Source organism: Euwallacea similis, chromosome 3, assembly GCF_039881205.1.
Source record: "Euwallacea similis isolate ESF13 chromosome 3, ESF131.1, whole genome shotgun sequence".
Classification (NCBI taxonomy): Eukaryota; Metazoa; Arthropoda; class Insecta; order Coleoptera; family Curculionidae; genus Euwallacea; species Euwallacea similis.
Window position 1 is genome coordinate 6,397,839 of NC_089611.1, and position 24,991 is coordinate 6,422,829.

The 24,991-nt window shown below is 36.8% G+C and overlaps 3 protein-coding genes across 3 annotated transcripts in view; 1 reads left to right on the plus strand and 2 right to left on the minus strand.

Annotated features, from left to right (window-relative positions):
• Positions 1-81: 81 nt before the first annotated feature.
• Positions 82-2,416, plus strand: LOC136420151 (uncharacterized). The gene has a single exon (XM_066406961.1). It carries the CDS (start codon positions 137-139, stop codon positions 2,411-2,413), a length of 2,277 nt encoding a protein of 758 aa, XP_066263058.1. The 5' UTR covers positions 82-136; the 3' UTR covers positions 2,414-2,416.
• Positions 2,417-2,735: 319 nt separating this feature from the next.
• Positions 2,736-4,048, minus strand: LOC136419993 (J domain-containing protein CG6693). Its single transcript, XM_066406609.1, has 4 exons — positions 3,854-4,048; positions 3,433-3,747; positions 3,181-3,378; positions 2,736-3,133 (listed from the first exon to the last, which is right to left on the minus strand). The coding sequence occupies exons 1-4, from the start codon at positions 3,945-3,947 to the stop codon at positions 2,970-2,972; spliced, it is 771 nt and encodes a 256-aa protein (XP_066262706.1). The 5' UTR covers positions 3,948-4,048; the 3' UTR covers positions 2,736-2,969.
• Positions 4,049-6,142: 2,094 nt separating this feature from the next.
• Positions 6,143-24,991, minus strand: part of hh (hedgehog signaling protein) — a 29,546-nt gene continuing 10,697 nt past the window's right edge. The window contains exons 2-3 of the mRNA XM_066406981.1: positions 9,410-9,671; positions 6,143-7,555 (exon numbers count right to left, since the gene is read on the minus strand). Of these exons, the coding sequence (XP_066263078.1) occupies positions 6,873-7,555; positions 9,410-9,671 (945 nt within the window). The 3' untranslated portion in view covers positions 6,143-6,872. The remainder of the gene's footprint in view (positions 7,556-9,409; positions 9,672-24,991) is intronic.

The window sequence follows — 24,991 nt, forward strand, 5'->3', positions numbered from 1 at the left end:
GATGCACCACAAAGAGAAAAGAACTGACAACACTGCTGCATCTCAAACGTCTTATGTCTTCTGGTTGTTTGAGGTTATGTCATGGTTTTTGTTATTTTATAAATATTTAGGATTTTAACATAGAAACACCAACAAAATGAGCATAAACCTAAAACCCCTCGACTCCTTCAAACTAACCGGTCGTTTGACCACAAACTTCGCGTGTGATTTCTCTGGAGACGATCGTATTTGCATAGTTTCCGATGTGGGAGTCTATATTGTAACACAAAAACCCAATTTAAACAGTAATATGCCCCAATACTCCTGTGAGAAATCGTTCATACCACCTTCTTCTTATACGCTATGTGAGCACCTGGACATTGATATTAACTTGTTCTTCCACGAACTCCCAAAAGATGTGTTGTATGAAGTTCTAGGCCGAGTGGAGCTATCCCAAAACCTCAGATGTGCCACTCCGAGTAATGCTACTGTGATCCATGCCCAGTGGTCTGAGTGTAATATGGTTGATGGAGCATTCAGCATGTTAGGACTTTTAACAAGTTTGTACAGCTTGGATATTTATGTTTGGAGTATTTGGGAGACTGATTTAAGCAAGTACAAATTAGTTTTGAATCTAACAAAATGTGTTCTGGAGAAAAAACAACCTGATTTTATTTACAGTAACAGGTTACCCCCTTTGCAGAAAATAAGGGAACTTAGAAAAAGGGTGGAGCTCATCAGCCCTTTAACATTTACATGGGGACACACTTTTTCTTGTAATAACGTTAATTACACAGTAATTTTCTTGGGGCATTTTAATGGAGACATTAGCATATGGAAGATTAGAAGTATGAAGTCTACAGACCCTGAAGCAAACTGTGAATTTTTGTGCAGCTACTCTTCAAAACTGACTCATATTTCTTCGATGTATTGGCACAAAATAAGTAATTATACAGGGGTTTTATGTCTTGGAGACACTGATGGGAAAATTTCTGTTTTGAAAGTGAATAATCTTGAAAATAGTGAGTGTTACCTGGAGGAGGAAGTAGTGTTTTATTCAAAAACAGACATTAAAGTGGATAAAATCACCATTATGATTATAAAAGACTATACAATTTTAATTGCAGTTAAACAATCATTTTTGCTACTTTATGGTATAGATCTTGCAGGATCTGTGTTTGATTTAATAGCTCATAATGTAGGGAACTATTACATTACAGGGGTTGAGTGTATTGAGGATAAAATTAGAGTTCTCACCTTCACAGGGATACTTAAAGAACTACATGTCTCAGTGCATTTTAAGAAAATTAATATTGATGAAAAATCAGTCCCAATAAAATTCAATTTTTCAGGGTACAGAACTCATGGTCAAATCGCCTCTGCTAATAAAGTTCTTTATGGCTTTCTGTTGAGTCCCTATAAACACAAAAACTCTTTTAAAGGGAAGACTTTTGTAAATTTCCAACTTTTCCATGATTCTAATTTAGACCCTTTAAAACTATTAATGGACAATAATTCTGGAAGTTTGAGGCATTTTTGGGACTGCTTTGAGGCTTTAAGATTAATTTGTTTGAAAGATCAAAGATTTCCCTATTTGGGCTTAAACCCTGATATAGACTTGGACACTTGCAGTCTAATTGAACTCAAGACAATACGATTAATAGCAAAAATCTCAGAAACAGTTTTCACCACCATGGTAAGAGTGGTTACTTATGAAATAAAACCCTATATTTTAGTTCATTATTTGGTGGACATTAAAATGATTTTACAAAGGCTGTCTCTATTGTTTAAGGAAAAGAGGCAGTTGAGTGTGTTTGAAATGAGGAGTGTGCATTTGCAAGTGTTTTTCCTTAAAGAGCTTGTGATGAGTGGTGTTCTTGCCAAAAGCCAAGTTGGAAAGAATTTTATAGGAGAAATCAGCCACATATTAGCTATAGCAAATGAATTGGAATATCCGGATGTGGAAGAATGTTTGTTTTGCGGGGAAAAACTTTTAGGCTACATGTGCTTACCACCACACAAAGACTCTCGGTGTGTTTTTACATTAATGCCCATATTAGCCCCTGTGTATAAGTGCATATTATGCAACTCCGTGGCTCATAATGATATAGAAAAGAAACTGAACTCAATTGTTTGCCCTTATTGCGACTATCCAATGCACCGCATTTCTTTTAATAGTGGAGAAAATATTGAGAATAAAGAAAGTGGTCCCACGTTCATGTGTGCTTCTGATTGTATCCAAGATAGCAAAGAAGTAATTGAGGAACTATTATTAAATGTAGAAACTAGTGATATTGATGTTTTGACCGTTAGTGATAGTGAACAAGAAGATAAGGATAGTGAGAATATTAAAGAACTTTATTTCCGTTTAGGGAAGGTTAATTTCGATTGTGATTTAGACATGAGTAAGCTGTTGAAGGCGGATAATGAATGAATAGTTCTTGTGTTTCAGTGTGGATTAAATTAATAAAAGTTTTATTTTTTATGAGAAATAGTTTTTTTAATTTCACTCTCCACCTATATATGATAATCAACCAATGGAATGTCCTCAAAGCAGATTTGAAGAATTTTATTACTTCATATTCATTAAACTTCCTTTTGTTCTGCAAAACGCTGATAAGTTTCAATACCTATGCAATTACTAAACAATATTCCCTATGTTTAGTTTAAAAATCCTGCATTATATCTCTAAATAAGCAGAATGGTGGATAACAGGTGCCGAAGAACATAGACACTAAATCACTAAACAATCTCTTTTTATTAAAGTACAAAATAATGAAAATTACACTGTATTGAGCTTGGTTAACCAGTCACAAACAAAACAAATTGGCAATATCAGAATAGGACCAAACGCATTTAGCAGTATACACTTTTCATGTTCTTGTTCTAAGGTACCTAAAAAATATTCACAACCTCTAAAGTAAATAAAAACCTATGTTTAAATTAAGTCTTATAACTATGTCTTAAATAAAAGAAACATTACGTAATTTTTACTTTTTGCTTTTGCATGCTTTTTCTTTTTTCTCAGTTCCACCTGTCAGATATTTCCTGCTCTTTTTTGGAGCATATTTCTTCTCCAAATCATACAAAAAGCTGCCAAACTCTTCTGCTCTTCTCTTATGGGCAGCATCTATTTCTTTCTCCAATTGTGATACTAATATCCCATCAATTACAATCTTAAACAAACCCCTACACACTTACTGTCAACATTTTCCACTTCCTTCTGCTCCTTTGCCCACTTCTTATGGCGTCTATTCCTCTTAGCTTTGCTCTCATTAAAAAACCCATCATACTCTGGAACTTCCCCATTATCAACCATTTCTCTCAAAATAGCAATAAGTCGATCTTCATTGTCATATCTGCTGAACGGCACCATTTCCAACAAAACATTCATATTGCCTGTTTTAGAAAAATGCATAAACTTTGTTATTTTAACTAAATTTTAAAGCACACCTTTGCCGCTCTCATAGGCTCTCTTGATGTCTCTTCTCTCTGTCTCTGAACCTACATATTCTTCCTCATACCTTTTTATGTCAGATATTTCAATTTTTTTAAACATGGACAACCAATACTCAGCCCAGTTGAATGTGGAATCGGCTTCACTATCAAATTCGCCGCAATCATCGTAGATTTTCCTTTTGTCTTTGTCTTGAAGCACTGAATGGATTCGACCAAGCACTTTGAATTTTTCAGTGGCGACTGCTTTATGTTGTTCATCCACTCGGTCAGGATGGACCAATAGAGACAATTTATGGTATGCTTTCTTTACTGGAATGTTTTTAGTTGAGTAAATGTATAGAAGTGATTTGAAAAGAATTATGGACTTATGTATTGTATTTACATATATAAACTGAAAAAAAACATTTATACCTACTCTCTTTCTCACTCGACTCCTGACTTACGCCGAGTACTTCATAGAAATTTGTAGTACCGAAGTACTGGGTACACTTATCCTCAAAAGTAGTCATAGTTAATGAAGTTGGAAAACGAAGAATTTAAAGTCTTTTGGGACAAAAAGAAATTGTCCAATGCAAAATGCGCCAAAAATGCGTTAAATTAAACGTCAAGCAAACAATTTATTGACAATAACGTGTAGCATTGACAAGTTATGTCAGGAAAATGTCTTTTATATGGTGTCTTTATTTACTATTATACTGCAGAAAAGGATAGGAATTCTGTCATACGCATCTGGGGCAATGTGCTTGACTGTAGAATTGGTTCCAACTATCTGCTTATAGAGGGAACTAATAGTGCTGTTTGGAGAAATGTAGACTATGTAGATCATTCATTTATCAAATTGTAGCAAATACTACATTTTCAATTTCTAGAAATTTTGTGCCTCAAACAAAAAATTCAGGCTTATTCACCCAAGTCGTTAATTAAAAGTTTACTATACAGGGTGTAACATAAGTGAGGATTTTCCTTTTAACACGACATAAACCTCAAAAAACAAAGCAACATTTTTATATAAGATTTTTTCGAAATATTAAAAACAATCGAAATATGTGCCTATGAAAGTTTCAATAAGTACCATATCTTTAGATACTGCTCACTCCGGGACTGGCTAGAAATTCACAAGCAGCATCGGTAAATTGCATAAAAACAGTAAATATTAAACGTTTTTTGCGTGTTTACAATAGCTGATAATTTTTTGTGGGACATTTTATTTCCTTTACATTGAACTTACTATTCTATGCAGGAATGGATTTAGATTTTATGCAAAAATTTATTAAAACTCACCTGTGCATATTTCGTTTTTTTGTGAGATTTAGAAAAAAAATTATATAAAAATATTGATGAGTTTTTGAGGTCCATGTCGTGTTAAAAGGAAAATCCCTACTTATGTTACACCCTGTATAAAAATAAAATAAATAAATAATAGTAATAATTTTTTATTTTTCCATGTCCAACTACGTGAGAGTAAAATTTGCCAGAATGCATATGTATCATTAGTTTCACATAAAACTTAATTATCTCGAAAATAGTTTGAAATAGGTATAGGTAACCCCGATACAGTTCGAAAAGGAATTATATTTTCTACTTGATACCGCTTAAAGTTATAGGGTGTCCCGTTTAAAAAATAAACTGTTGCAACTTCAAAAATGTGAACATTAGGAGCTGAATTTTGAACACCCTGTATAATATTAAGCCATATAAATAGCAAAAGTGTAAACCTAAGGCTATGCATTGACATTCTGTAAAATATGAAGATTATATGATCAATAACTGCGGAGATATGCAATTTTAAAATTGGTCATTACGGAGGCGCGTTTTTAATTCAAGGTCAAATATCTCAAAAACGGAAAGTGCTAAGTATGGGATATTATACAAAAAAGTGTTTCAAATATTACGTAGAATTTAAAAATTAAATAATATACTGGGGATGCCATTTGAAATAAGCAAGTTGACAGCTGTTTCCGGTTAAACCGGAAGTGATGCAACTTGAAAATATTTTTAAAAAATGGTACACGTCGAAGTTAACTCCAAATTTTTAAATTCGTTTCACATTTAAATCCTAATAAACTTTTAGCGAACGGGTTGGGTTAACAATCCTGTATAGGACCGAAATCACTTTGTTATAATAAAAATAGTTGGTGGTCATTTATACTTTCCTTTTGGGAATATCCAAAAATTGGTCTTGCTGGATTTTATTACTTGGAAATATGTAGGTAATAAACTTCAGGTTGTACAAAAATAAAAAAATCCCCTTGTCGGTGTTTAGAGTTAGTCAGAAATGCCGCAAACTCCGTCAGGTTATTTAGAAATTAAAACAAAATTCACGTTTAAGTTATTACACTGATTCTGGTCGTTAAAAAATTTTCAGAGCCATTCCCTGATTACTTTAAAAAAGCCAAAAAATCGTTACCAGGAATTCTAGAAATTACCAGAAAAAAGTTCGGAAATTAAAAAAGAAATCGCACTTTCGGTTATTTGAGGTTGTTCAGGAATTAATTGTTCAGTGTTTTATGGCTAATTTACCCGGAAATTTCAAAAATAGCATTTCATCAACCTCCAAATTTTTCTCCTTGTCATTGTTCAGATTTTCCGCGCCTGTATCTCGGAAACGCGTGAAGCAATTTCTTTCAAAAATAGTTCAAATTGATCGTCACCATGACCTCTAAAAATCAAAAAAACCAACGATCACGAGCCAAACACAAATAGGTATTTTACTTCACTTTATTTTATGCTGTATGTAAAACTTTTGCGGATAAATAAAAATAACTATAAAACATATTACATAGTATAAATAATAAATGTACAAACATTTGGACAAAGTTTACACAATAATATACACTAGAGATACATTAAATGCATACAGAATTTTCAAAAAAAAACAAACGAAGCTTTCCATGTAGGCATATTTCATATCCCGTTTCGAGAGATGTTTTTAAGTCGCTTTAAGCATTTTAATGCACATTAAGGAACAATTATAACTTGTATGTATAGGGATAAAAATTATTAGAGATTATATACATTTTTGCACTATGTACTAGACCTTATTAAAAGCTGTTCACCTAACAATAAGTAAAACGCGATTATGTACAATCATAAAAATAAGAACCTTTTGGTGGATACTTTTCAAATTCCGGAATAAATTACTACTAAAAATTAATTTTAAAATAAAGTACAAACTATATACACTTAAGAGGATAATAATAAATAAATACGAAATGTATTACTTAGAACAACATTGTCAATTCTTTAATCACCAGCAGGCGCTAATAGAGATGATGCTGTGCTATTTACAAAAGGGCCAAACTCTTCCAGTGCTGACCGCAACTTTACCGTCACACCTTACGGTTAAAGTTGCCAGCATGCTGAAAAGCTGGTCATTAAACCTATATAATAATATTGTAGGTAACTAGCGATTTTATTCAGATGCAATTGTCGACTTAATACTTGTTCAAACGGTCGGGGATTATGTAGCTAGCAGTGGAATAAAGCACCTTGGCATACCAGTGAGTGCCCTCGGAAGGCGATTGCCTGCTAATCTCGTTAATCTCCATACTCCACCCTTTTATGGGATTCCAAACCAACAACCAAAGCTTTTGCATGCCCATCTTCACGTTCCAGGCCAGCCGCAGAGGCACGAAGGCCCAATGGGCCAAATCTTGACTGTCCACCGTTGCGTAACACGACGCCACCACTTGGTTCACCACGACAGTACCCACTTTGGTTAAAGGTGCATATACACCATTCCGCACGACTGCGGAAATATATTCTACACTGTCCTCGCTTAAGGAGTCTTTATCACCGCTAACTAGCAACTTATCACCGATTTTCAAACTGCCGGCGTAAACTGTCCGACTGTCCCTTAGCGTCACCAAATGGTTCGGGGTCACTGTAAGGGTCTTCCCGGACTTCAGTTCGATGCTGAGGAACTGGCGTCTTTCCGAGGGGTTGTAGTCTAGGAACAGTATCACTTCACTAAAAACTAAAGTTTGCGTGGAGGTATCGTACGCGAGGATTTTTTCCCCTATTCGCAGATCGGGGAGTTTTCTGTGGACCCCCGTGGAGGTAACGATGGTGCTGTCTTCGGTGAAGCAACCACCGTACTTGGCCGAGTGGGAGGATTCTGGAATAGAGAAGATTGGATTAAAACGGTTACAATAACAAAGTCAAAACAGAGGGTGCTTTTTCAATTAACTTCGCCTTTCTAAGCTTCAGCTTACGGCGTACCCATTTCACAGAGATAATCCGGGGGTTTCATCATTTTGATGAAACCAAGAGAAGGTAAACCAGTGATTCAAGGAAGCGAAAGGGCCGCCTCAACCAATACTCCTTTATTTGCGGTCCAATGGACTTTGCTAATTCTTACTCCAGGTATTTGTTCTCTATTGAACTGTGTTTATGGGATTAAAAGGCGGATAGAGATTTGAATAAACGGATTATTACACGCAGCTTAACGAATTGGCGACAAAACAACCTTTATGGCTTACTGTCGGGATATCGCAAAGTCCTTGCGTTCAGGACATTGTTGTCCAAACAACATTGTCCTGAAAATTAACGTTTTCATTTAGAAATAACGCGTGACGATGTTGTCCAGGATCACCGTCAGCGCTTTCGTTTTGTCCCTTCGAGGAATACTAAAGGGCGTTACGGCGAACACCTATAGCTGCGGTATATATCGTTATCGCGGGTATTTAATTTAAGAAATTTCACCCAGACCGGCGGCATTATCGTCGTCAAATACCAACGAGCTGGTCATTTGTTATTTTGGACGCCCAGAAGGACCCACAATGGCTAGGGAAAACCTGCACCATTTCCTATGCTTTAGGGCCTTCCCCCATTTCCCCCATCCGCAATTTTCTAGCACAAATTTAACTCACCGTTGGACTCGCTGGGGAAGTGACTAAAAAATACTGATTTGGTCAAAAACTTCCTGGGAAATCGCTAAAATGTTTGTGTGGTAGTTTGGCCAAACCCAAAAGAACACCGTGTGGTGACGGTCACTTGTAAAGCGATACATTTCGAGATGGTATCTGTTGTGACATTTGTGCTAGTTTAATAGCTCCAAATTAACTTTACTAGTCCCTTTTATCTGCTCTTTCTTGTCAAGGCGAAGCCACAGAATGGCCGCCCCATGTCGGCTTTTACGAGCCTTTGAGAACGTTGAATTCAGCGGAATTTCGACTATTTTATACACACACATGCAATATCAAGCTCGTTCATTGATTCGGCACATAGATGAAATGAAACTTTGCCTATTGCGGCGTTAAATAATTGAATAAAAAGGTCTACAGATGTAGCATTGAAGGTCTCTATATTTACGTAGAAAGATTTACTACACTGATCCCGCACTGAGATGGTTAGAGATGTTATCGGTGGATATTTATGCCTCCATTTATTGGTAGTCTGGTTTGATGGGAAATGGTTGGCCATTAGGTAATGATTAACTATAAAAATGAATAAATTTCTATAGCCTTTCTATAGTTTCTTGAGAAGATGGCGAAGGAAAATTACTATTGAGTTTTGCCAATTTTACGCATATAAAGGCCGAAAAAAAATTTATGTCGAGACGATTAATTTTCGGAAACAATTTCACTTTCGATTTTTCCTTAGTATCGGTTTTCCCGATTTGGTGCAAAATGGAGCCCTTTTAAAGAAAATATTAATTATTTAAAAAACATGCTGATTGACCAAATCCAGGAAATTTTAAAAATCCTGTTATTATGTGGCTGAATTATGCTAGATCGATTCGATATCATTATAGATGATCTGAATGTTACGTTTTTTCGAATCTCAGGCTATCTTTTAAATTAATCTCCTTAATGCGATTTCTTCCAATGCGCCACCATCATTGGGTACCAGTTAAAAACTATTAATTAAGACGCAGACGTATTTTCAAGATAAATTGCATGTTTCTTGATAGAATGGTAAACAGATTTGCGACAGCTCGTCTCCAATAATTAATGCAAAATTAATTTACCTGATTTAACTGAACAATGTATGTGCGTCTGTCTCTCGAAAAACACCCAATCGAACCCGGCTTCGACTGCTAATCTTGCTAGCATGCCCAGCTTGGATTTGTTCCTATCCGACAACATGATGTCCACAGCTCTCCCTTCGTAATGAAGGGAATCGTGGGCGTGCCCCTCCTCTTCTTCCCAGCCTTCGGTGACCACCAGTTTGGTTCCCGGCCACTGGTTCATAACGGAAATGGCCAAGATGTTCAGTTTTTCCTTGCAACGCTGGAAAACAAATAAGAGTATCGTTAAGGACTTTTTTTTTGCTATAAAGTACTACTTTTGTTTTGTATAATAATAGACAAAAAATCGAGGACTCTAAAGGTACAAAAATGGTCTAAACCGCCGGAAGAAAACCATACTTCACACTGTTTTGACAACAAACGCCGCCGAACCGTTTGTGTAACGTCGTCCCAGGGGTGGGCCGGTGGTACTACAATAGTACCTAGGCAGCCTCCAAACGAACAAACATAACTGTGTACACATTTTCAAATATATCGCCTTAAAGTGAATAGGGCAAAAGGTGCCGACCGCCTTTTTGAAGAATGTCGAACACACATTAGATGCCATTCTGGCCGGACAAAGGATGGCCAAATGGGTTTTTTTCGGTCGGTACTGAACTTTCTAGCCAATTGGATAACTTCTAAAGTTAAATTGCCATAGGAGGATTAGGCCTGCGAAGAATGACTTCGTTATTCTGTTGTGTATTAACGAGATTTTTGGGTTTGATTTATGCGATCGAGTGGAGCGATGAAATCTCGTCAAACAGAGGAGATATTCACTGAGTGGCTGCCCCGTAAAATCGGCCATTTCTCAACTGTTTTGTCAAGACTTCATCACAGAACACGTATCATAATTCATTGGTCGTTTTTTTAGAACCGGGACCATTAATATTTAATCAGAACGTGCACTGTGGGAACTACCATTGTTATTGGTTTATCTGAACAGGGACGGACTTAGTTTTAGACTCAAAGTTGCATTTCAGCTTACGTTTGCTGCCACGTGAACTTTAGAATACCCTGAACCACGTTTATGAATAATTAGAGTCGATTTTATTACCGCATTATGCAGTTTCTTGACGTGATGGTGACTAAATATTTCGCCCTCTTGTCAAGAATAATTTTGCACTTCTTCACTAGCTCCAGCTTCAAAAGAAATTCGCCAAATCCGTACATTTTCTCCATTTAGAAACCCGAAAATTTCGCTCTATCTTCCCTACTTTACGATTTAGCTTCACATTTTTTTTTAATCGCCGGTGGCATCGTTAAACTGGTTTCAGATAAAACAACTCTAAAACCCTCTTAAATTTCTATTAAAGCGACCATTTTTCTTCTGTCGTAAAACATTTTACGAGATTGAATATGGTAAAACTGAATTTAAGTTGCAGAAAGTCATTTTCTAAGGGATTAAGAGAATATTATCCCCATCAGTTATCAGTTGCGCTTAATAATTATTAAGATGCGGTCTAAAATTAAATGCACAATGCAGACATTTGATTGATTCGTGTTTTACAATGCGACAGTGATCTCCTCCCATTAATTGAGAGTTTACAATCCTTAATCCATTTTCAATGCAATCTGCCCAGCAAAGGATTAAAGCCATATCTGACTGTTGTCAAAATCCTCACGAACTGTGTATTGGCACCTACTTAAATCCCTCAAAATTTAAAGAGAAAACACCCTTAAAAATTGTCAGCTATAGGACTCACACAAAGGGGTTTGTTTATAGGAAACGGTGTAAACAAGAATGCCTGTCAGCAAACCCCCCGGTGGACGAATTAGATCCGGCTTTTTGTCCTGCGTTTACCTGAATGTCTAAGAATGGTCTCTTTGATTCTGTCTAATATAAAATATACTCTAGTAAACTTAAAAGAGAGGAAGCGTTCTTGGAAGATGTAGAATTGATTGATTTCATGTGTGTTGCCCATGCATTAGAACATTGCGCGATACATTTGAGGTAAATAAACTTAGAAACAAAAACCCTTGAAGGATCGATTCTGTCTTGTAGGCGCTTCATCCCGAGACAGGCCCGAAATACACACATATTTATTAAACAAATAAATTTACCCAAGTAAACCTGTTCAAATAAGACCCTAATATAAATTGTAAAACAGGTATACACAAGCTAGAATGGAAAGGTGTGGGTATTCGAGAATAAGTGGTTTTCTCACGAGGCAACAAATGACAATACTATGATAATTTGATAGGGCTTTTAACAAACCGCTCCGCATTGTACCTTAAGGATACCTAATGATACCTAATTATTAGTGTTTGGTAGTCGAGCCAATAAAGCAATAAACAAGGGTGGTTTATGACTTATACAGGTACTTGATAACCGAGGATGTAGTACTCAATTGCTGGGTGTTTATGGCGTGTTTCCGCTTTTTGTGTTTTCCGCAGGAAGAAAGGAAATGCTCAGGTCAGTTCCATCGGAAAGTCACATGAAGGTAGAAACGATTTCAGGCTTCCAAGCAAACGGAATTATCTCAGGCTCCACACAAGACTTGAGTTGCACTCTGCAGTTTCTGGGTTCAATAATTTAAAAAATTGACAATTGATTAGTGGAATCCGCAGATAATTTTCTATTAGTCGCTTAAAATGGGAAAAACCCGGTAATTTTGGTGGAAATGGAAAATATTGATTCGCCATCACGTCAAGAACTCCTTTCTCCACTGAAAGAAAACTGAAGCATGAACTGAAAAACAATTGATGTTTGGCTTTCAGCCCTTTAGGGATTAACAGTGACGCAGTGGTGGGGAAGCTGAAGCTGAAGAAAAAAATCCGAAAATTTTAGATTACCGTATCGTGTCCAGCTGAAATTTTGTGCAGTTTTTTTTATAGAATTTCCCAATTCCATAAAATCTTCTGCCCTAATTCCAACAAACCAAAGAAACACTCCCCATTGACCCGAAAGTTGTAAATTATCGTACTCCAGGAGGTAACCGCAAGCCCCATTGTCACCGAAACCGATTCATAGGGCGACAAAGCCTGTCAAGGCCTTTGTCCAAGGACTCGAAGATAAATTATTTTTATTGGTACATTCTTGTCGATTGCCCTTTTATGTCAATGCCCTTGAGACGGCGTGTGATATATTCGGGTGTATGTGCGCAAATATTTACTGTACCTACGGATACTGACAGGAGATACGAACGATCTGGTATGAATTACACGACAGTGAAAATTAATGAAGTTCAATGATGGATCGCTTTATTATGTTACCCATTTTCAGTGGTTGGCAGTGGCGTGGGACCTTCCAGTCTTGCGGTTTGCGAAGGGAAGTGAGCCCTAAAACAACAACCTGTCACGAAGGCGCTATTTTTGGTATTTACCTGAAGACTCAACGTTAGAATACGAAGCTCGGTAATCAGTGAAGCAATTTGAAATTAATTTGGACGCCTCGGTCACCTCCAGTCACTCTTCGGATTAGGTTACCACAGATAATGGAAGGAGACTTGTTCATGCAACCGTGAGATTCCATCTTGTCAACTTTGATATCATCCCATTGGCAATTAAATTGACTTATTTGGACACGTTCCTCCATTAAATGACTGCGTAGAATCAAACTTTGGGAGCTCTCAGAGGTTGTTTTCAGCCATCAATCATCGTTCTCACAATACTGTCGGCATTGAGGTAGATCAAAAGAGGCGCATCAGCCTCTTTCACGCGATATGTCGTAAATTAGCATTCAACCATTGGAATTGCTGCTGCTTAAAGAGGTTAAAATATTCATTGCGTTTTACTCATCTGCAATTCACTCGAAGTTAAAGAGAGGCAGTCTGTGCGAAAAGAGAGGAGGATATGAATAATTGGACAGGGTGTTAAGATGACTGCCCCAGTCGGCGAATAATAACCCGCGGCCATCCTCAACGAGCCGAGAGAAATACTTCCCACGAAGGTCACTCGTTGGTTCGGCTCTTGTTCTTTTTTCCAATGTTCTTCGGTTGACTCCACGAAAGTGTATTTGATTCCCAGGTTAGGCTGAGATCTCTATCACTACACAAGGTCTATACGTATATATATAGAGATACCGGCCGAACTTAATCGATTTCGAAGCTCAATAATGAACGCTGTCCTTATAACTTAAAATGGAGGTGTCCATAACGCAAGAACTGGAATTAATGTCCGAGATTTATAGCGAAGACGCCACAAAATGGTGTTCTCGATGTCACTTGGGACCGTATTTTCACCGGAGAAAATGACCAGGTACGGGGGCATAAATTACCCGAGTAATTGCCCTTTTGACGGGCTGGCTCATATTTTCAATTTATTTATTAATTTATCGTGCCGATGGCAGAAACACACTATCCTTCAGCTGAAAGTTATTATATGCGGAGCTAAGCGATAATTTTTGTCTACCCTGTTATTATGCAACTGGCGAAATAATCATTTGCTCATGGCGCTTGGTTTTTGCTCTTCTCGAAGGCCGTTCGAGGCCGGTTTTGACAAGGTTTTGAAGCAGAAATTGGAATTCGTTGAGCAGGGATAATCACAAGAACTGCTTTAAAAAAATCGCTTAAATGCACTGCAGGTAACGCTACACACCCAAAATCGTCGTTCCAGAGGTTCCCCAAGCCGAAACTTTGAAGTTGAAGTTGGCTTCCTTTCACCCCCGTGCGCCTACTCCATTCAAACGTCTACTTCACACATAAGGGGCGCTAATGGGGCCACCAAATAATGCCTAGAAGAGGCTTCCACCTCTCATACTAACAGACCTACAGGCCGGCAAACTCGATCTCGCCTTTTCGCACAATTTTCAAACGTTTTCGAAAACGTAGCTAAAACTTCCATTTGACCGATTGTAGGTATTCCTGGCCTCTACATTTTTCCAAATCGCATGTCTACAGAAGATGCATTCTTTGGGCAAAAATCAACCCTTTGAACCACCGCAAAACATGAGGAAACATGAGGAAAATGTGAAGTTGCCTTCTTTATTTAAACGTCAGTATCTCGGGAACTGTAATAGCTATCGATATCATCGACGTATGTGTATTAAATTTACGCAATTTCAGTAGAAATAAAAGAATTAAAATGACTTTTTTAATATTTAGATGACTCGTACGATACATCCGCTTATAGCTAAAAAAGTATTCGTTTCTTCTAAATCTACAGCTTAGAATGGAAAACAGCTTTAAGGCTAACCTATTCAATGCACCCCATTTCAAATTTAGTCCTATTACCGTAAAGTAACCATTACGAGTTTACATATGCATCCCTGTTAAGTCACATATCCTTGAGCATTACTAAGTAGCTTTCTTAGCCCACCGCATATCCTTAACTTCCCAACCCTCAATCCTCAAAGTTGTCCAAATATGTCGGATACAACGTCCTATATGGGTTTATACCCTTAAAACTCTAATTTTTGAAAACGCCCAAAAGTCACTCTTTCGAGTCAAAAAATCACTATTTTCAGATTAAAAAGTAAGTGCGTTAAGTGCTTTTAACTTTTTGCATAAAAACATTGATGATATAAATATATAATATTCGTTTCTTCTTGTATTTCTCTCGTTTGCCCGGCAATATCTCAAAAACTGCAGACTTAGAAATTTGATGGAAAGCTCAATCGACAGGGGAAGAAGAGACAAACTACAAAACCTCTATTAGAATAAAGTTCAAAATGAAGTCAATTTTTAAGAACTTCCAAAATTTCACCAAACTCTTATCAATTTTAGGAGTCTAAGAAGTACTTAAAAAAACATTTTTTCGTCATTCACACTTGGCAGTAAAGCCAATAATTCCTACACACAGCTATCTAATTGATTTTCGGTATTCGATTGCCATTTACCAACTTATAAGCCCATATTACCAGTTATGCGTTTCTTGCTGCGCCTTTCGATTACACGCGCATTACCGCTTTTATTACCATCTCAAGCTTTTAACAACCCATTCCGAACCAAAGGCACCCACTTCATTATTGTTTTTTCCATGCATTTCACGCCTTCGAATCCCAAACGGAACATTCCCTTCCTCGAGAAGAAATAGACTTAGAAATGTGTATAAAACGTCGGGTAATGGCAAGAACGGAATCGACCTGAAAAGCCATTATGATGATGATGAGCATGATGATGGAGGGGCAGAGAAAGGACACGGCCAGTGGCCAGTTCAAAGGCATCGCCGACATCGTCAAGTCTAAAACGGCGCTCTTTGTTGCGCCGAAATAGGGGAACACGATATGGGAAAAGGAGCGGGGGCGGGCTTACCCCTCGCCCCGCCCAATACCATGACCATGGACGATGATGGCCGTAGGCTAGATTGATCCGATGATGAGTTATGATGAGCATGTTGCGACAGATTGCAGATTGATGATGAGAGGCTAAAAGTTAATGGATACGATGGGTAATCCTCGAATTTTTCAAAAAGAAAAACATAATATTTTATGTTTTTTTTTGACTTCCAACCAATTTATTCTCCCTGAGCGATAGAGATTTTCTCCCACTGTTTGGCATTAATCGTATAAAAGACGTAACTCAGGATACAGCATTTATCGGTCGGTTTTTTGGTTCCACTTTTTCCTATCTTTGATACAGGAAAGAGAGAAATAACTAGTGATCTTACTACGCGGGAGTCGCTTTAGGATTTGAATTCTACGCACGCATGTGATTGCTACGGGACGCTACGAGACTGCTATGGGACGCTACGAGAGTCCAGGATGAAAAATATTACGCAATGTTACGTAATGCAGAATAAACATTTTGGCCATACATGCATAATTCGAGTTTTGACGATTATTAATAATAAAGAGGTTCGATTGTGATGGATTAATTTCTAGTTTTTTAAGCACAATACACTTTTCAACCACGAAAAATTCATTAATAATATTCAATAACATAAATAGGTATACAATAAAATACAAACTAACTCAATAATTGCTCAATTAGGGAGCGATTAATTGAGCGCTCGCGCTATGCAAATGACCGGCACACACTGCAGATTTGTAATAGTGTAATTTATTCAGCAGCGGTGGCATAATGAAGATATGTATTATTTGTTTTAATTAATTTGAGCTTTCATTAATGGGACGTGCGCCAATATTTTCCGGTTCAATTACCACACACGTTATTAACTGCATTTTATTTGGTGTTAATTAACGGCTTTGTTAAACCGTTTAACACGAAGGGTGATAATAGTTTATGTCATTTAGAAAGACAATAAGAAATTATTTAAAAACTAGTTTATTCTATATACTATGCCAAGGCCTACTTGCGGACATGAAAATATTTTAAAATAAAAGAATAAATATTTAGATAGTTCGGAAATTAAACAGGGAGGCGTGTATAATGTGTGTTTATTTTAGTAACCTTGTATTATTTAACGGTGATAACATTATGCTCTTGTAGTATAATAGCCATGGTTTATGAAGAGGGAATTTTGTTTATATTTGAGAGAGGGCGATATCTTTTGACGAGGCATATTACACACTTATTCCCACAAAAAAAAATCCATACTTGTCGTTAATATTAATAAGTAAGCAAAGACATTGTGGTAGCATATGGAAATTTTATGAGATTTTTGTCATTTTAAGCAAATAGAATTGGTAATGATGATGCAGTTTTGCCTTTGGCGCGGTAATAATTGTTCCTGACCACCATTCGCGTAGGCTTAATCACACAAAACCATTATTTTGTGTGTAAAAAATTAAAAACTTATTAGGTTTTGTGGGTAGTTATGAGCGATAATTCTAATGGTATTTCCTCAAAAAACCGCAAGAAGCTCACCATTTATTATGTGATTTAGGAATGCGGAAAGAAATCTCCATTGCCATGTCGAGGCCTTCAAAGTTCTTTATTAGCCCAAGGATGCCGTAAACTTCAAGTTTAAATAGGCGCATTAGCCGCCAATATAATAAATCCGTATAGGCACTTTCTCAATGGCAAAACAAATAATAATGAATACGTCAAGGCCTACAAAGGCGTAATATAAATATCAATTATTACAGCCGGAGGTGGGATTTGCAACTAGCTGCAGTTTCGATTTCTTCAAATGATTTAATTTACACGCGGATTAACAGACGTTACATGAGACTCTGCCTTGACAGCATTTAAGCCAAAAATCCATCCTCTACCTGCACCTCGTAGCATTAAACCCATTCCAAGCAAGTCACCAAGACCTGATAACATTGTTTCGTCTAAACAGCATTATCAAACCAACATATACACACGTCTTATCCAGCCACATAATCGGGTCATTCAACGTTTAATCTGGCCTGTTATCTCTACAAGCAATCAATACGAAACACCTTGGTATTAGTCAAAACTAGAAGAATAATTATATGTTTGAATGTTAAAGAACTTTCACACTGTTGGAATCAAGGAAATTCGCAGAGGGTGGGAAAATGACAACGCAGCAACCTTCTTTTGTTTCCCTGCTTGTTCGTACAATGCATTGGCATGACGTCATTGTTGAGGGTCTTAGGTCATTGACCATGTTGCCAAACTTTGAACAATTTCATTTTAAAAATTAAATCACACGGACAAAGTGGCTTTTCTCACCTAAGGTGTGCTTTGACCAGTAGTCAAAGCTAAGCTACTCCAATGTGGGATTCCTTGGAGATTATACAGTCTAAGACCGGATTATTCAAAAACGCACCTATACTAATGCTTTTATGGGAATTAAGCATAGAAATGAAGAATCAATTATCTCTACTGACAAATAATATCGAGTCGATAGGATTTATCGCCGAGTTAGTTGATGTTTGGGCATGAATTTTTCAAGGAAAAGTCATATTGTTCCTTCTTATGTAATGTTAAAGTGTACTACACATTTGCATTTGGGATTTCTGGTAGGATGTTTGTTAATGAAAGACAAATATTGACTCGAATTTTTACGTAAATTCCCCGGACTTTACATAATCTATTTGCCAATTTGTCGTGTTACTGAACTGACCTACTGTCCATGTCTTTTAGACGCCAATGCACATACTTCCTATTAGTACTAACAACCATTGTTCCCATGGAGCCACAATATGACGATTATGATCGTGTACATCACGGGGACCGAAAAAGGCGACTTCGTGAGGACGAAAACTTTTAATTTTTAACTTCCCAGTGGTTTTCGACTTATTATTTATTATTTTATTGTGTTGCGAAACATGCCCGGGTCCCTGTAACAATAGATCGCATTGTTGAACAAGCAGAAAATAATTTCCTCGATGGGCAATACAATAGAGCTTTTGTCGTAATATGCTAATGGGCTTTGTGCATTTCCAGAGACAAATCTTTGGAGCTCGTTTAAAAACCATGAAATCGGGGGGTGGCACGGTGATTAGATCATATGTATATACTGCGAAATAATCTATCTATGTTTGCGAAGTGACAGTTTGAGGTTTAAGATTTTCCAAATTATTACAACATCCTCATTCATCATAGTATGATTAATCATTTAGATCTTTTTAAATGGAATCAAATAAAATGTTTACATAATCATAATGCTCGGTAAATGCACAATGGCTCATAATTATTCTTCCGTGATCTTATTTTTTTGATATTTCTGAGAATTTGGTTTAATTAACACTTTAGACTCACGCATTAAAATTCAATTTCATCCATGAGACGGATTAGTGGATTTAATGCGACCATTATTAAAATCGAAAATACAAAATTCCTGAAGTGTTAGCATGGAAACCATTTTCTTATCGAATCCGATTGTCGAATCGAACCCTGCGAATTTCATTGTTATTTCTGCAGTAAACATCCGCGGAAGTTAGTTCTGATTTAACAAAAATGATAACAACGCTTCCAGTTGAAATTCTAAAAAGATTCAGTACTGTATTACGAGGTAAAATTTATGGTGTAAACTTGGTTAAACTTGAGAAGAATTTAAGTCTCAATAATGCCCTTTACAATGACTTAGGGAGCGGGGCATTCCTGGTTGCATAAGCAACTTTAGTTAAGTTACATGATTGATTTTAGCTACAGATTATTTCTGTGAAACTAGATTTCAAAAAATTATTGCACTTTAACTGAACTCCCTCCGTCGTTGACTTTTACGCAAAACTGTAGCTAAAATCAACTACTCAGCACTGGAAAATTTACAACTTGACTGAAGAAGCTGAGATGCAGTAGAAGACCTAACCTGAATGTTGAAACTTAACAAGCCCATTGCTTGATTTACTGAAGCAAGAGTTTTCGTCAAATCTTTCATTTAAACTAGCCGTGCTCTGCTAGTGATTTCAGCATAAAATCGGATCTGCAGACGTCTGTAAAATCCCGTAAAATTCGCAATCTGGATCCTAAAAAGTAGTGACGTGCAAAACCCGTATATTCAAACTTAATAAACACATTTTTTGGTTTATTGAAGCAAACATTTTCATCACATTCTTGCATTTAAATTAAATATGCTTCGCCATTGATTTCAACGTAAAATCGGAGGCAAATATAGGGCTTATATTCCTTATCATCTAACGAAGATGAGCTGGTTTCGGCGTCTGACTACACGAGATGCTCAAAAACGCCCCAGGAGGAAGGGCGAAAGTAAAACAAAAAGTATTTAAGTACCTTTTTTACAATCCGTTTAAAAGTGCCCTTGGTTTTTGTTAACTCATCTACATTGAATTTTTAATATACTTAAGAGCTAGGAAACGGTTTTTGCAACATAGAGTATGGCCGAATCTACGGTGTAAACTTGGTTAAACTTAACAAGATTTTAGATCTCAAGAGAGATTTTTTAACAATAAATATAAGGCGGATGTTACAGGTTTCCTAAAGAATCTGAGCTATTTTATATTTTTAACGACATGTTATAGATTACCGTCAAAAAGATGTTTTTGCAAATTTGAAGAATTGAATTAGCAAGCCAAAGGCGGGAAATGTCTAAAATCTAAATGTCAGCCTAAGAATCTTAATGTATTATATATTATACTTATGTATTTATTATTATACTTGCTCTTTCAAGAATACCCCGATTTTTGAGAAGTAAACTAAAGTGGGTTTCCGATATTTTAAAGCGTGTGTTGTAGTGGAATTTGCGCTGGAACTGGTAAAAGTTATTAAGAATTTAGATGTCAATAGAGCGTCTTTGAAACAGGAGATGTAGAGCGCATATTTCTGGTTGCGTAAGAGTGTTGAGGTGTTTTATACGTTTAGTTATTAGGTTGTTCGGAAAGTAATTTCGTTTTTTCCCGACAGAGGATTTAATGGTATTTTTTTGCACTTAACCTCACACTTAAGCCATATAATTTTTATATGCTTTGAGAGCTCATATAACAAGGCTTGTGTGTGAAACATTTCAATTAATTCTACGCAGTAGTTTTTGGTTGGTGCCCTTTTAAATATGGAGAGCGATAAGCAGCATTTTCGACATATCCTACTGTTTTACTACAGAAAGGGTAAAAATGCTGTTCAAGCCAGAAAGAAATTGACCGATGTGTATGGAGAAGGTGTGTTGACAGTACGCCAGTGTCAGAACTGGTTCTCTAAATTTCGATCTGGCAATTTTGATGTCGAAGATGCACCACGTTCGGGAAGGCCGGTTGAAGCTGATAAAGACGCCATAAAGGCATTAGTTGATGCGAACCGTCGAATAACAACACGTGAGATCGGATTGAAGTTAAATTTATCGAATTCAACAGTTTATGACCACTTGAAAGGCCTGGGATTATCCTCGAAGCTCGATATATGGGTTCCCCATGTTCTCACAGAGAGAAATCTGTGTCGCCGCATTGACGTCTGCGATTCGCTTCTCAAACGTGACAAAAATGATCCGTTTTTGAAGCGCATCATTACTGGGGACGAAAAATGGGTTGTATACAACAACGTCAAACGCAAGAGGTCATGGAGCAAAAAAGATGAATCGACTCAAACCATTTCCAAAGCCGATATTCACCAAAAAAAGGTGATGCTGTCTGTTTGGTGGGATTTTAAAGGAATCGTTTTTTTTGAGCTTTTACCGGATAACACAACGATTAATTCGGAAGTCTACTGCCAGCAGCTGGACAAACTGAAGGATGCACTTCAACAGAAATGACCCGAACTAATCAACAGAAAAGGTGTAGTGTTTCACCAAGACAACGCGAGACCTCACACAAGTTTGGTCACTCGCCAAAAGCTTTTACAGCTTGAATGGGACACAATGCCACACCCACCATATTCTCCAGACCTGGCACCATCGGATTATTATTTGTTCCGGTCACTCCAAAATTTTTTAGACGGTAAAACTTTCATCTCAAATGATGAGGTCAAAAACCACCTCGATCAGTTTTTTGCCAGCAAAGACAAAAAATTTTATGAGCGTGGAATTATGCTACTACCAGAAAGATGGCAAAAGGTGTTGGACCAGAACGGCCAATATATAATTTAATAAAGCATTTGTTTATTATACGAAAACTGTCATTCATTTTCACATAAAAAAACGAAATTACTTTCCGAACAACCTGATAGTTTTAACAGCACATATTTTATTATTTTTTCGTCCTAAATCAAATTGATAATGATTGATTGTTTGTTATTTTTAGGTGGTTATTTAGCTCAAAATCGAACGGTCGTGGGATTGAAAATTATTTTTTTTACCACATTTGACGACATATAAAGCAACAGCTCCACACTTTCGCACATAGAAAACCACATCCGAAAGCGCAAAAACCTCAATGGGAATAAGAAAATAGCAGCACCGCAACCTTCTTTTGTTTTGCAGCTCAGATACTGTTATATAGGCGTGACGTCATTTTTGCAGTTGTCAGACGGGGACCACGTTGCCAAACTTTGAAAATTTTCTTGAAAGACTCCCTTTGCGACGTGGTAAGGATAATACCTACAGTTTCCCCCGATTTCTCTGCTCTTAACACGAAATTGTATTAAGCTGCCATTACAAGACGATAAAAAGCAGTAACAAGGTGTAAAAGGTGAACCGAACACGAGATTCGATTTGCGATTACAGACGGTGACTGTCATTTGCATTAATTTTAAGTAGGTGCCAACAATATCGCTTGTCACCTCATGTGTGACCGATTTAAGTGGGCATGTCACATGCAATTGGGCTGTTTCCGACCGCTACAACCATCTGTACTTCATCCCGAATTCATACCAGCAGAGCAACCTGTCTCGTGTAAATTATTTTATTAGTTAGGTACAGCCATTAATAATTTGTGTTTACTGCCTGGAACAGCCCAGTTCTGTGTATAATGCGAATGTAAATTAACAGTACACGTCAAATTACGAAGATTAAATGCGGATAAATAGTTTCGCTTTACCATTCAGCTTATACTGATTTACAGCCTTCTGGGCAGTGTAATTTACACTATAGATTGGATTGGATCGAGGATATTTTGCTACCTGTGCTATACAGAATTTTGTGGCAAATTTCGTAAGGTGATTGTTGATGATAATGGGTGGGAGGAAGATGTAATTTTTTACCGGATTTTCTTGTCAACCTTCAAGTGCCACATGAGTTCAACAAACCTGAGTCACCGTCTGTCTCAGCATTTTTTCTGTTGTTTTCAAGTGATTTGTCTCGAGTCCGAGAAAGTTTTCAGGTGACAATAAATAATTATTAGATAATTTATTTGCAAACGAGACAACAGACACATCATCGGATGGTAGGTAACCTTGGCAGTAACCATGAAGCATGCGTTGGCCTAGGTCAGCACTGCCGTCGACGACCCATGGATATTGTTTTCATGGGAATTGCTCGATTGAACTAATAAGGAAAACGGTTTCGATCTCGAATTAATTGCACCCATTGCCCAAATACACTGCGCACGTTGGGCCACTTACCTATAAGGCCAATCGAAAGTAAAAAAAAAAAAAAACGTTGTGACATCGAGTAGCTGGTGCGTAATGACCCATGAACAAGCCCTGTGCTTCTTTTGATATTAGATTTTGAAATGCTTCACCCAAAAACCTCTTTTAGCCATTAAATTCTAAACCGTCTTTGAGGCGCCTCGAAAATTCCAATTTGGAGGCCGAACAGGTGTAATTTCAGCTTCGCTCACATTTAACTTGTTTGGATGAAAACTTTAGGATGCATATGTAAAAAGATAAATTACAGTAGAAAATTAGGGCCGCATAATGAAGGCCCGTGGAAGTCTCTACCTGCAACCGTAACTGCTGCCTGTAAGTCACCAAAAATCTCGAAAACTGGAGTGTTCAAAATTTTGGAGGAAATTCGATCCTTTTTCAATAATAGTCAATTCGGTCCTTTGATGAATCCCTTTAAAGGATATTTAAGAAGCGCTAAATGAGGTTCTCTAGTGAAGTTTTTGCTCTCCAAATATATCACCGCCCCAATAGTGATTTTTCGGTATTTTTTTTATTTTTTAGGGGCACGATAACACATATTTCAAAAACGATAAGAACTATACCTGGACTTCTTCAGGAATCCTACTGAAAAAAGACGATAAAGTATAATTCCTTTGATTTATGTGCTTCTAAAAACATGATTTTTTTTGGTACAAAAAGGGGTTTTTCTCACATTTTACTAATCTGAGAGTATTTTACTAACATGCACTCCTAGAATTCCAAGCTCCCTCCTTCCGACCACCCTTATTAACCGAACTCCCTCAAAAACGGTTCAAATTCTTAGCGAATCACTTTCACTGCTACTTATAAAATTTAATTTTACAAATGTGACATCAGAAATGGGTATTTTGAACATAGTTGTCTTAAACACTTAACATCGGCTCCATAACAACAATGTAAATTTGCCGTCAGTTACGTTCGAAGATTAATTTCCAGACTGTTGGTTCCACAACGATTAGCAGAAATTTCATTATTATGACGAAATTGTAATCATTTTTATAAATTGATTTTGATTTATATGAGTCAAAGCAGTTGTTGCCAAATTTTCGGTTTCATACTCTTTTGAACTTTTTACTTAAACGCACAATAAACGGCAATATTGTAGTTGAGTTCGCAAGATTCTACAGCCTTTCAAACTCCAATGTATGTTCCAATGTTCAAAGTATGAGATCCTTTGAACTTACAATTTTTTGCGCACTCCAAATACTTAGTAGGTGATTCATTTTGTTTTTTATTTTATCGTTCACCCTTTGCAAAGGAATCAGACGAAAACCCTTATAAATATTTCGGTGACAAATCTATTATTATTTCAGAATTTAGAAAAAAATTTTGAAAATCAAAATATAACAGGTAGCAAAAATGTATGGAAAGTGAAAATCTGAAAAGCGTGACACATTCTGAAATTCCTTTTTCAAACAAAGAGGAATGATAATGTTTTTGATATGCGTGATTTAGTAATTTTAAATGGTTGATTTGAGAGAAATAATTGGTGATTGATCGTTGAACCTAAATTTGCCAGTCTGTTTTAAAATTTAATTTTCTGAGTCGAAAATTATTCTAACTGGTATTTTTTGGTGTTTAGTTTCTCTTTATCTATCTGAGATTGGCCTCTTGCTCAAGCGTAGGTAACCAAGTATATCCATGTTTACTGAACAAGAGGTCACACCTCAGTTTTCATTCGGTTTTAAGGAAAATATATATGCATATAAAACTTCATTGATTTTACGTTTATTTGATAATGGTTCCTTTGGTAACGATGCAATCTTTCCACTTTATTTTGTAACCATTATTAAAGGCGTGCTGGTATATATAATGCAAG

Bases quoted from the DNA above. Each gene is read 5' to 3' on its own strand.
- LOC136420151 (XM_066406961.1), top strand. From the start codon at position 137: ATGAGCATAAACCTAAAACCCCTCGACTCCTTCAAACTAACCGGTCGT.
- LOC136419993 (XM_066406609.1), bottom strand. From the start codon at position 3,947: ATGACTACTTTTGAGGATAAGTGTACCCAGTACTTCGGTACTACAAAT. The intron at 3,379-3,432 runs GTGTGCTTTAAA...TTTCTAAAACAG, and splicing joins AGCCTATGAGAGCGGCAAAG to GCAATATGAATGTTTTGTTG. The intron at 3,134-3,180 runs GTAAGTGTGTAG...ATGGGATATTAG, and splicing joins GGAAGTGGAAAATGTTGACA to TATCACAATTGGAGAAAGAA.